The sequence below is a fragment of the Beta vulgaris genome, chromosome 9 (assembly GCF_026745355.1).
Source record: "Beta vulgaris subsp. vulgaris cultivar EL10 chromosome 9, EL10.2, whole genome shotgun sequence".
NCBI lineage: Eukaryota > Viridiplantae > Streptophyta > Magnoliopsida > Caryophyllales > Amaranthaceae > Beta > Beta vulgaris.
This window is the reverse complement of record NC_079210.1, coordinates 3,420,162-3,433,640: the sequence shown is the minus strand read 5'-3', so window position 1 is coordinate 3,433,640 and position 13,479 is coordinate 3,420,162. Positions and strand designations below refer to the sequence as shown.

At 35.8% G+C, this 13,479-nt stretch overlaps 1 protein-coding gene across 2 annotated transcripts; it reads right to left on the bottom strand.

The window, feature by feature from the left end:
- Positions 1–232: 232 nt before the first annotated feature.
- On the bottom strand, positions 233–13,117 carry LOC104902720 (uncharacterized). Of its 2 annotated transcripts, none has more exons than XM_010690605.4 (10): positions 12,899–13,113; positions 12,634–12,738; positions 9,686–9,747; positions 9,471–9,554; positions 9,339–9,370; positions 8,762–8,843; positions 2,833–3,061; positions 1,669–1,896; positions 1,160–1,452; positions 233–838 (listed from the first exon to the last, which is right to left on the bottom strand). In XM_010690605.4, exons 1-10 carry the CDS (start codon positions 12,920–12,922, stop codon positions 478–480), a joined length of 1,500 nt encoding a protein of 499 aa, XP_010688907.2. In that variant the 5' UTR covers positions 12,923–13,113; the 3' UTR covers positions 233–477. The 2 variants fall into 2 exon arrangements, with proteins under 2 accessions (XP_010688907.2, XP_048491801.1); XM_048635844.2 differs by having other exon boundaries at positions 615–838; positions 1,131–1,452; positions 12,899–13,117.
- Between the last annotated feature and the right edge of the window lie 362 nt (positions 13,118–13,479).

The following is a 13,479-nucleotide window of genomic DNA, read 5'->3' as shown; positions in this document are numbered from 1 at the left end:
TAAAAGTCATCAATTTCAGTATCGTTAATGTCCTGCAACCATCTTTCAGGTACAACTTGCAAGGAATTTTATTTATTTATTTATTTATTTATTGTTGCTGAGAGGGGAACTTGCAGAGGTATTACAAAAGCTTCGAATATTATCTTACCTCTCTGCTTCCTATAATTGAACTTAGGATAGGATTCGACCAAAAAGAACTTTCGAGTTAAAGAGAATATCTTACGAGGGGGCCAGCAGTACATATTTTTCATCATGTTTCATTCAACTCAACAAGATGTGAACCATGTAAAGTAATGTTCTAGCACAAATAACTCCTGATTTTCATCACAGACCTTCTACAAGAATTACAATTTTCAGGTCCAGAATTTACTTTCATGTACATCACAAACTAAGCCTCACGAATAATTTAAACAATCAGTAAAACTTCACTCCCTTTACTCTTGGATCTTCCATCCTCTAGCCCTGAATCTTTCGTCCTCAATGTTGATGAAAGGAACCTCCTTGCTCTGGCTGCTCATTCAATGGCGAACTGACTACAGGGATATCCAGGCTCCTTCCTTCCAAATCAGGAGCCACTTCTCGTACATCGGCTATTCTTGATTCAGTTGCTTGAATATCATTCCATTGACCATCGCCAATCGGATGGACATTACCTTGGTCTTCTTCTGGCAAGTGAACAGCACCATCCTCGGTGACTGGAACCGCTTTTGAGATGCTAAGACATGCTTTATCAACATTCTCATCAGATGAGTCGACATGCTTAGTTAGCGGACGGGTGTCTTCCATGTTAGAACGAGTCTCTGCTTTCTCAAAAACTTGTGTTGTTTCAATTTGCTGCCTGTCAGTTTATAATGGAAACACATCAACACTTCATATGATATATCTTAAACATCCTTGATCCCTATTTCGAAAGCACAAAACTTTTTCCATACACCTACTATATGCGATAAATCACAGTCAAACTAGTCTCTTCTAAAGTTAGCATATTAGCGAGACTACTAGCCACAGGGAAGCAGTAGCACCCCCAATGTACAAGATTCCCCCCCCCCCCCGAAGATACACAGCATAACATATATATATATATACACATTAAGATTAGAAGATTGATATTCTAATTATACTGGACATACACACTAGCAAGGAAGGTTCGATCATTGACCTCTGGAGCTGCATTTGTAGTGCATTAACATAACTCAGAAGCTCTTGCTTCTCTTGCAATACTGTTGTTTCCCTCTGTGCAGCTTCCTTTATTCTGGTTTCACAATCTGTCTCTGTCATCCTCACCTTCTCCTCTGCCCTCACAACAGCTGCTTCTAGTATCACACTATGTTCTCTAGCCTTACCGAGCTCACTTCTCCATAAATGTGCCTCCTGAACAGCAGAGTCTCGCTGCTTAATCAGTTGATCTACTTCTTTACTTAGAGTTGCAACCTTCTCTTCAGACTCTCTCAACTGCAAATTAAAGCAGCATACCCCAATGAAAACATACTACGATAAGATGAACAATCATACGAAAGAGTATCCAGTCAGACAAATTAATTGGGTCCATGAAGGACATTGAAGGCATTTGACACCGATAAAGAAACGCAGGATATGTTTGTTTGGTCTCATCTAGCTCTACCTACATGGAACTATTTCATCCAACACAATGCACACAAACAAGACTACCTTAGCCATAGTAGACTCCAACTGTTTCTCATAACCGTCTTTTAGCTGCTCCTTTTCAGCATAAGCAATTCTCCTTTGGTCGTCCATTCTATGAGCTGCAGATGCAGCAGCTTCTGCAGCTTGAGCAGTCTCAGATAGCTTTTCTGCTAATTCCTTTATTGCAGAATCCCTTGCCCGGAGTTCACGTGCTAGATTCTGTAACTCTTCATCTTTTACCCGTAATGTCTCCTGAAAGAAATTAAGAATTACATTCATATTTAGGAACTTCAGTTAATTTCTTTTTTTCTACAATGTGAGCACAGATCCTCAGTCTTCAGACTTCAAATACTACAGGCAAGAAGATATTAAGAAAGAATTGGACTACATTTCATAGAAGCGTAAGCCCTAGACATATTCAGGGTTCACACGGCAACAACTGTAGAATTCGTTAAATACAATGTGCAGCTTCTACTATTTACACGTGGGAGCTGTAGCAAGTCTAGCAACAATATGAGGGGGAGGTTTCTCTTTATGAATAATTGCCACAAATAATCTTATATAAAAATATAATATCATCCCATTTTAGCAATCCCGACTTTTGCAACAGCTTAACATGACCATTAGCCATTTTTTAATGAAATGCAGAATAGAGTCAAAGACTACATCAAACTGGGAAGTACATCATCGTAATAATAGTCAAAACATCATATCAAGTGCAATATTTCCTCCTTTTTATCTTGGTAAGGATATATTTTACTTAAGAAAGAAGAATGTTTTGAGATGGAGACAGGAGTTTTCAGTTCTCAGAAAAAGCAGAAAATAGCAACATGATAAATCCTTCGAACCCCTCTGTATATTGTGAAGGGACACCTTGAAAGTCTTGCATGTGAAGATCTTGAGAGCAAGGACTTTTTCCACCCAGTCCCCAACCAGAAGCCTCAAAATTTTGGAGTTGTAAGAAAACAGACAGAACTCAAGACATCAAAAGCATCTTCAATTCTTTGGCTTTTAGATCATCTATTCTATCTATGAAGACCCTCAACTTTTATCTGGATCACTGGGAGATCAATCCAAAATTCCTTATGTAGGTGAAACAGCCTTGGTTACAAATGCCAAGAGAAGGAAGAATGCAGAAAAAGTTCATTTATTTCATCATTACCGAAGTTAGATTGATCATCACCATACCTTCATGATTGTTGTATCATCCATTTGGCCATCAGGGGATTTGCTCAACATTGATCCCAGAGCAGTTCTTAAGGAAACCTTCATTGCCGCCTCAATTTCTTTTGACGCTTCCAGAGCAGTTGAGTTTGCAGCCGCAACTACAGCAGCGACTGTGCCAAGTTGAGCAGAACCACTTCCACTTAATGAATTCACAGCCTCTTTATGGGCTCTCAATACCAACTGTGACGCACTTTTTTCATGTAAAAGACTCAAATTAGAGACATAAAGCCTGCATATGCATCATAAAAGTATCCACAATGGTTCCATAGTTCACAGAGCAGACAATCATCACCAAAATGTACATCAAGTCATCAACCAATCACTCAGCAACATAAATCTCAATGAGCTCAACTATAAATCTCTTCAACCTCACAGTAAAAAAAAAAATCATATAAAGAACACTAGAGTAGATTGTGTGTTTAATACTGAAGAACAGTTTAAATTACACTGCTTACACTGAAAAACACATTATGACAACTAAAAGAGGCAGGGTAGTACAACAGAGCTAAGACCTTTATGCATTTATGCTCGACCTAATAATAATGCACTTACCCAATAAAAATAGCACCCTAAGAATAAATTAATGTCACTGTATGTGTAGCCCATGAAACAAGGTCAGTTTAGATAAAATGATCTATGTCCCATTTTGCATGAAATTATAACAGTAAATAGACAAAATTCTAGATATAAGATAAAACAATATTGTCCATTTCAGAAAGTGTCATATGAACTCAATTTATATTTCTAAATTAGTTGGACAAACTTGGAGAAGTTAATATAATTTTGGAAAAGAAAACCTCGAAGATTGGTATAAGGAGTCAGTCTGACAAAGTAGGACAGAGGGAGTTGCTTTAATTCTTTCTTTTTTTTTGTGAACCAACCCCTCCATACTTACACAAAGCATAAAAGTTATACTTGTATCCAGCAGGAAACTGCTGTAAAGTCATCAGAAGTTTTCTACATCTAAACTACAAAATCCTGCAGATTACTCATCACAGCTAATTGCAAATGGAAGGAAATATTTTTTTTTACAGTGTGCTTTGGCCATGTAAGACAGAAACCAAAGAATGTATCCATTAGGAGGCTTGAATATTGGCGAAGTGATAGGATTTTGAGGGATAGGGGAAGACCTAAGAAAGCTTGGATGAGGTTGATTGAGGGTGGTATGAGTCTATTTGAAATTGAGGAAAACAGGACTTGACTTTATATTAATTCCTTTTGATTCCTTTAACTTGACTCGTGTTCTGCAAACTTTAATCCCTTAAAAATTCTGTATTTTCTTTCTTAAGGTTTCTCTCAAAACTTTGCATTTGTTTTTTTTCTCACATTTCCATATTGTTTTCCTTCTCTCTACACATCTCCGCTTAGCCCTTTGTTATTAGACTGTCTCAAATTTGCACCCTCATATTTAGTTTTCCATTTTACACCTCCCTCAGTTTCTTGTTCTTATGTTTTCTCTCGTCTTACCTCAATTTCCCTTTCTCATTTTTCTTTGTTTTACTCTCTTTAACTTTTTCCTTTACTTTTTTTGACCTTTTGTTCAACTTTTCATGGATGTTTCCTTATCCCAAATCATTTTGGGACCAAGACTTTGTTGTTGTAGGCAGAGAAAAGAAGAGGGAGCCAGATATCACATTCATGGTTCCAAAATCTAGGGTTATGAGAAGTCCAGATGACAGTGAATAAAAAAGGAGGGAAGGCCAAAGAGCTCTGAAAGCACGCTTTACGTGTAAGCACTTAATTATGCTTCTGGTATTCAAACATAGCAGCAAAAGGGAGGCCAAGGAAGCTGCCTAGACCACCCCTTCAGCAGCAAGTAAACAAACGCCAAAAAGAAAATTCAGGTTTACTTCATCAGCTGAGCAAAGAGATATCAGCGCATCAAGAAACTCTAAATCTGAAAGGTGGTGTTCAGAAAGTTCAATTTGTCTTCTAATGAAACAGGCGGTGCTTCAGGAGGAAATCAGCAAACCAATCCCCCACTCCAAGCTAAAAAAAAGAAGAAAATGAAACACTCAACAGCGCACTCAATATCTGTAGCCAGCTATGGCAAAGGATATATCTTGCATAAGAGAAACTTGTTTGCTGTTCATAGAACCAGAGGCTAAAGATGTAAGATTGTGGCAAATAATGTAGATTGCCAATACCAAAGGTGAAACTGCATAATGAAGATCTCCCAAGTTCTGTATGTAGTGGTAGGCAGTGATCTAAACTTACTATACAAAAAATTACAATGATGAAATGTGGAATTGTCTCTTAACCTGCTTTTTATATCATGATGATGGTTGTTCAACTTCAAAACAGAGGCCAGACCATATGAAATTACAGATTCAGGTACTCATACGATCAATAACGAGCTCCTGGTTATCAGTAATCAGACCCTGTGCTTCTAATTTCATTTTTGAAGAGAAGGTATCCAGGTAATCCCACAATGGGAAAGGGCCTTAAAAATGACTATGATTTGTTGGGGAGAAGACTTCTTGCCAACTTCAGGGACACCCATATATTTTAAACAAGTGTACAACAAGAACACGTTTTTCTTTTGGATATGTCACTAAAGAGTCTTAAAATCTGGAATCGAAAATCCATTTGGTGCACTATTGGGGAAGTAGTTGAATAGATTGGAGGCCACCTTATTGCAAATCTAAAAGCAATGCGGGGCATGATTGTCAATGCTGGCAAATCAGGCCGATTCAGACTAAAAGACCAAGGAATGAATAAATTTTGAGAAGAAACAAAGTTCAGCAACAACAGGACGTGGAACAACAATCTGAGCGAAGGCAACAAGATGCCCGTATGGGTCATGAAGCCCTCGGTGGAATATGGGTTTCTGATTCCCATAGCTCAAAATCAAGGTAATAGTGTGAAAAGAGTTGTTTGTAGTAGAAGCCTTGAGAATGTCAATGGAAAACCTCACAAACATGAGTAGAACTTACAAATGAAAAAATGAACCGACCAAGAATTAAATTTCCCTAACACCAGATGGGAATGGCTCTTTACTCTTGGGTAACCAAAGATCTAGGTTCACAAGCAAAAATACAATTTGAGGTAAAGTGCACCAATTCACCTGCATTTGCATCCTCTATTAATCCTCTCTTCGTGGACTATGATTGGATACGGAGGAATAGAATGAGAGACTAGACAAAGTAATTTAATTCACTTCCTAATAAGAAACTAGTTAAACTGCTGAACACGTGAATATTAATTAGTAACACCCCACTAAAATTACTTAAGGCACCTAAAAACCAATTTGTCCTTGCCCATTCTTAAAATTATCTTATTTAGGTGATGAGAAAACAAATTTAGTTGATTTTATTAGCAAGTAATGTATAGGAGTGGTGAAAGCACTTAGAAGAAAAGAAACTTTTTTTTTTTGACAAGTAGAAGAAAAGAAACTTAAAACCATGTAAAGCAATATATAGAAGGGACATACCATATAACCCTGTCTTTTAGGTATATTTCTCTGAACAAAAAAAACACATTTGCACCCCTAAAACAACCCCCATCTAAAAAAAAAAATCATAAAACTGAAGGATTTTAGGAGAATATAGAATCCTATCACGTATTCCACATTTAACTTTGACATTTTCATCTACTTATCATAATTTTTTCATCTTTATCTTATCTGAAATTTTTGTAGCATATAACACTAGGTTACATAGAACATATTTTAAAAAGGAAATGTAGGGTACTCGAGGGCAAATATATAGCGTCCTCCTAAAGGGGTGCAAAAAGTGAGGGTTATTCAAGAAAATCACCTAATCTACAAGGTTACATGGAACAAATCACTATATAGAGATAAGGTCAGTCCCAACTCATTTTTCCACAAGAACAATGAAACAAGAGTAAATGGTACGGTTCATCAACTCGCATGGGTGGCTCTTGTGAGAGAAAAAAGTAACAATGGAAAACCAATAAAATGTATACTGAAAAAGGAAATGAGACTAAAAGATACAAAGATAGTATGTATAATATTAAAAAATGGAGGATTGAGAATTTGCAACCAAGCACTGTCTAAAGGTTCATTTTGAGTGCCACAAGTATTTAAAATTCACATTTTCAAGTACTCCCTCCATTTCTTTTCATTCTAACCAGCTACTCTATCTACAAATACAATGGTGAAGGAGGGGTCATCCATGCAGGGTATTTCTACTTCTTGGAGGATAAAGAAAGACTATTTATGGGTGGAATTAAGTCCCACGTAGTGGGCCATAGGAAGGAGAAAATTTGCTTTTAAAAGAACAAATTGAAAGTATTAGAAAAAGTTGATAAACAGGAAAAGTCGGTAAACTACAAAGAAACAGAGAGGGGTAGATAGTTGAAGGTTCGAACTTGTTATTTGAAGTGAGTTTGGAAAAGGCACAAGTGTTGGGTTTTTTGTAGAGCTTTGAGGCCTTATGATGAAGTTCCTAAGGTTTTTTCAAAGTGTTTAAGGTTTTGAGAGGACTTTTGAATATTATCAATGCTTATCAACTCTTCCTAGGTATTGTCAGTGCGCCCTCTCCTCCTCTTGAGTAAATTGTCCTGTGCACCTCGTTGATTGGTAGGTATAGTAAGTCTTCGCTGTAGCTCGTGATATGATCAACGTATAAAACTCCCAGAAGTTACGCATTGAAATATTGAATGATATGGATGCTATTTATCTAGGTTCAGAACAGTTGTAAGGCGTTCATGTAAAAAGGTTACTGTAACTTATGCTTTTTTCGTGGACTACATATTCATTTTGGTACTAATATTCCTTTTATAACCAAAAAAGAAAAGCCATGGTTGCATCATTTGCATGTTCCTTTCTCTTGTGGTAAAGCATATCCCGCGCACTAACCATGTTGTAAGTTTAAATACCTGCATATCCACCATGCTTAAAACATGAAAAGGCTCTATCTAATAAAACCAGGCTTATTGGATTATCTACAGTCTGCTAGGTCATACATCAACCATTTTATATTTTAAACGTGTATGATTTATAAAATTTCAATTTTATGAAGCTCAAAAACGAATCTAATGTACATAGATACCATTTGCACATCACTGAGTCTTCCTCGTGTAAGCAAATCAAGCAATGGCCAGAGACGACAAACATTGACCTATAAAGTTATAACAAGGTATTCTTTTGGGGTGAAAGGCGTATACAGCAAAGGCAAGTGTGAGTGGATCAGATTTTGACCAGTAATATACCAAACCAACATGTGAATAAAGCTGGATTCACTCCGATGTAATCAGCAGGACGTGTGGTCGTAGACAGGTCGAAAGAATTAAACCTTAAGTCATCCGGGAGATGGAATTATATTGGAGCGCAGACCAATGAACTCATCGAGAAAATGTGCCGTTTAGCAGTTTATTTAAAATTAAAATTAATTCATTGATTCAAAGTCATACGACATCTACAATAGAAGTCAAAACTAACAAATACATATCAAAATGAAATAAATACAATTCTAATATGACAAAACCACGATCCTTGAGGAGATCTAACACTTCTGAAAACCCTCGTCTTAAAATTATGTTGTTTAGATACAATGAATCCCATACCCAGAATGAAAAGAATTCTAGCCAATGGGCTAATAGGCGGCTATGGCTAGATGTGCTAAGGCCAGGGAATTTAACTCTAAAGATTTCTCAAGATAGCAAGACTTTTGGTGGAGTTTATCTCATCCGTCTAATAGTTCAAGCCTATAAGGATTAAGGGCTAAACCCCTTTAGGTTATTCGTAATTAGGCAAAGCATATATTTTGGCAGGTGTCAATGCAGGCATAGGCATATACATGCTTGTGAATGTGTGAATAATTATGTAAAAGAAAGGAAATTGATGAACATGTAGACAGAAAGGAATGATGATCAAGTCTTGTTCATAAACAACAATTAAAGAGAAAATGCAGCAACGGAGACTTACTGTAAAGTTGACACCCAGGCTTTTGCAGCACCAGGAGTTTCTGCACAGAGATAATAATCCTTCTTCTGTGGGGTTCCAATATCTGTATATTCCTGTTAAGTATGATTTTTTTTCTCAACCCCCCTCCCCCCCGGACACCTGAAAGAAAATCTCCGCCTCTTCGTGGGTGATCCAGAATTTAAATTTATTTCCAGTTCCAGAATCTAAGGTTATATTTAGTTCACTTTATTTCAGGACCTTACTAGCTTATTTCAGATCAAAATAAATGCAGATCCGACCGGCCAATATAAATACATTCAGATCAGATCAACTAGAAAAAATTCACATTAGATTAAACCAAAATATTAAGTTCAAGTAAAATAATTGAAGTTCAGTCCTAGAAAATTTGATAACTAAAATTAGACCAGATCTGATCACAATAAAAGAAAAAAAAAAGGTCACATCAAAAAAATTAGTTAGAGTCACATTAGATTAGAAAAAGTAGGTCCTAGATCACATCATATAAATAGAAATAAGGTGCATTAAACATAGCCTAAGTAGTGCATATTAATTTAATGTGAAATAAATGAATGGATACAGATGCAGCAGCCATCATACTTCGGTAATCCACTGTAGAAATGAACACGTGAATCAACGAGTCAACATCACATCTTATATAGAACAGACACAATTACTTATTAAGCATAGATGGTAAATCAGCAAATCATACTGGAAATTCACAGGAGACAAGGCGATAGTGCTACTTGTATCAAATACCATGGTCCCCTTGACATTTGGTTCATTTCTCCTTATCCTGCAATCAATTGAAAAAAATATGAAGAGCACATACAGGGAAAGATGTCTAAGAACCAAGAAAAAACTACTATACAGAATGTCAGCAACTAATTATAAAAGTAAAGAATGTAGCCTACATATATTGCTTACTTGTATTCCATTTTCCCTGTACTAGGATCTAAAATCACCCATCTCTCATTCCATTTCCTCAACTACACAATAGGGAGTAAATGAATAAGAAAACAAAATTAGCATATAGGTTAGTCTTTTTAGCACCAAAACAATATATAAATATTAATATATATGGTTACTCTTTAAAAAAAAAAAATTGAATGATCTTTATAGTGCAGAAGGCAGAAGCTATGAGTGTCCAATTCGAATAAATACCAAGCCAGTATAACCAATAAACTAATTGTAATACACGACAATGCTAATCGTGATCATAAAAGGCTCATCAACCAGCGCACTTAACACTATCCAATAAGCTTAATTTTATTGTGCGTGACCGTGTGGTTGTATGGAACATTGAAACTTCTTTATCTTTCCATGAGCTTCCTAATCTTTCAATTTGTTGTGCGATGAAGTAACTTATCTAGCGCGATTATAGGTCAAGGCGGCCAGAGTTTGTAAGAGAAACTTGATTCAAGACATTCAAAAAAAATCAGGCTAATATGCAAATTTTTCAACATTCACGAAAACGTATCTTGCTCCTTAGTGCTCTTTTTACTCATCAAAATGAAATCATGTACAAGGCTATTTCTTAGACTTTGGAGTTTGAAGTGCAACCTCTCAACCATTTTTTTTTTTTTTTTTGAGGGGAGCAACCTCTCCTCAACTTATTGACCCTTATCTAAACTAATTTTAGTTCCGAATTAAACATGAGATGCATTTTATCAACTTATCTGAACTTATTGGCTCTACCATGAATCTATTGACCCTTATTTAGACATACGTCTCTTTTCAAGAATTTAATTGAACTTATCTCTCCAGAAAGTGATTTTTATTTAGGTGGAAAGAACTAAAAAACAAAGTCTAAGCCACTGGCATTTTCAATCTTTTGATTCGCCCTATTCTCTAACGCTCTTATTCTACTCATCCCAACCTCACCACCAGAAAGAGAAATTCCCCAGCCACCGGCGACGGCAACTGAAAGTTATATGCAAGAAGAAGATCACATAACTTTTACCGTGGATAAGTGATCTACAGATGGTAAACCATGTTATTTTGAACTACTAGGTCCTTGGTATCAAATACGTTGGTATATATGTAGCCTTGAACGCTAAGTATTAGCATTAAATATATTTCTTGATATAGTATAATCTTATATGAATCATGACAAAATCACATGCAGATTGGTGCAATTAATGTTTATTTAGCGCTTAATGTTGCTCTTTTTACTTCTTAAACTATCCCTTGGGGATTGTGTAACATCTTTGTTGATAATACAACTAATGTGTTTCTAGTGATATGATGTACAAATTATATACCAGACATTTTACAAAAGAAATGTGCCCATCATACACTTGATATGCATGCCTTTGCTTCGCCAGTTGAGCGGTTGAGTTTAGACCCTTAGCGAAGTGCAGTTTGCGCATTTACTATTAAGCTGCATTTTATCACTTATATTCAGAAACTATATAAGAAGTTTGTCTCAAGATACTAAGTGGTCATTTGGTTGACAAGGAAAATAATACGTATGTTTAATGTTTTTAGTTGTACTTCATGAAACAAGTAATACATCGAATTCAGAACTTTACACGATATTCCACGCTTCAAAACAATGGAGGACCTATTTGGATTTAGTGGGATACCACAACCCATGGAATTACCACTCAGCCATTCAGTTACGGAACAAACGTGTTTAAATTGTAATGGATTTTGGAGTTGTAGTTCCCGAAAGCCTGTTAGAAAATGCCGCAATCAGATTCATGTCCTTTTCACCAAAACATAGGTCACATAATTAATAGTGGCTCACCGTGGTAAAATGTTTCCCCTTACGTTCATTCTTTTGTCGAAATTGGCCAAACATATTTAACTATTTATTATGTAGTTGATGAAACCTATTATTTTAAATACACCAAACATAAACCAACTCAGACTACGATATGTTTGGTCATATAATATTAAAAAAGTACTTCCTCTGTATTTGTTGTTCTTCCTACTTTTACTGTGCATGGTTGTCAATGCACTTCTTTAACCTTAAATCTTCATTACATATTAGTAAAAATTATAACGATTGAATATCAATAAAGTACTTATTGGGACAAATCAAACAATATCACACATGACAATATTTATTCTTATGTATTGAGAAGAATTTAGAAGACTCACTCTAATTGTGAACAGTGTCAAGATTCCAAGTAGAAGGAACAAAAAAGTGCAGTAGGAGTACTTCTTGAGCTTAAAAATATCCAATTGAGGGTTAAAACCCATTAATCTGATCCATCCGTAATCTTACTTCCTCTCTTATTATGGATTATGTGTTGATTTGTGCCACATCCCATTCAACAATTTTTTTGATAAACCGTTGCATTCAACGTCCCACAAAAAAATTACTTCATAAGGATGAAATAGACATTCAACAGAACTCAACCCAATCATCGTGGGCACTTCTATTTTCCTTATGCGATTTCTCGAATCTTATAACTTTGTTTAGAGTCTTAGACCTACAAGCTTCTTGTAGCTTCTCTTACATATTTGTAGCATGGTGTTTTGAGGCAAAGTAATCAACACCTGTACGAGGATACCTTTGCTTAATTCCATGGGAGGCTAAAATCTAGATAGTCATACCATATACCTTTGCAAGTCACACCACCCCCCCCCACACACACACACACACAATTTTGATTCTGGAAGCTACATTATGTCAAAATCTCCACCATCTTTCATCTTTTCAAAATTTACTCAGTTCTAAAGTTCAACATTAATTCTGCATTTTAGTAAGTATATCCAGATACAGATAAAGTCAATCAAAAAGGTTCTCTAATCCCTAGCTCAGTGATCAACTAAGATTTAAAATTCGAACTTCAGAAATATCACATAAATTGCTAAACAAAAAAACTATAGAACATATGAAAAGGATTGAAAAATGAGATTACTGTTTCAGATCGTTTATAAAGAGGGCCTTGTAAAAGATTTCGGCCCGAATTCGAAGCTAATTGCCGTTTGATCTTCTCAAGACTAGCTTCAGTGTTCTCAACAGTCTGTAAAATACCAAAAAATATAATAAAACAATAACATGAATTCATTCAGATTACATTTCCACAAACTACAAAAGATTAATTTTTGAAAAGCTACTTCAGTGATTAGTGCTACACAACATTCGATCAAAGATTAAGAAGGAAAAAGGAGAGAGAAACGAACCGCAGGAGCTCCATTTGACGCCATGGATGAATTCAATTGAGCTCGAGAAGAAGTAAGAGTTGCAAAAATTGGGGGTTTCGTTAGGTTTTCTGGTAAATGGATGTCATCGGAGTTTAGGACTGGTAGTTTTGTTAGACTAGGTAGTAATACTATAGCATCTCATTCTCACCAAACGACCATTTTGCTTTCTTTTCTTTCACCTTCTTTCCGTTTACTTGGAATATTTTTAAGGATTTTTGGAATGTTTTTTACTCTGTATCTTCGATATACTCTTGTGTATTTCTAAAATATAATTCTCCCTTTTTAAAATAGTTGCATTATTTCTAACTTTCACGCATGTCGATGCATGATTTCAACTATTTGGGTTCTGGCGTTGCTCCGGGTTGGTGCTGTTTTACGAACTTGATGTACATTTTTTTCCATCTCCATTAAAATATATTAAATCAACATTTAAAAGGTACAAATATAATGATATGGACACTTAATACTAGGGGTGTAAGTGGATTGGACTGGATTGGACTTTGCCAAATCCAAATCCAGTCCAAAGTTTTTTGGACTCGAGAAATTGAGTCCAAGTCCGA

Bases quoted from the DNA above. Each gene is read 5' to 3' on its own strand.
- LOC104902720 (XM_010690605.4), bottom strand. From the start codon at position 12,922: ATGGCGTCAAATGGAGCTCCTGCG. The intron at 9,748-12,633 runs GTAATCTCATTT...CCTATTGTGTAG, and splicing joins TTTATAAACGATCTGAAACA to TTGAGGAAATGGAATGAGAG. The intron at 3,062-8,761 runs GTAAGTCTCCGT...ACATGAAAAAAG, and splicing joins GCCTGGGTGTCAACTTTACA to TGCGTCACAGTTGGTATTGA.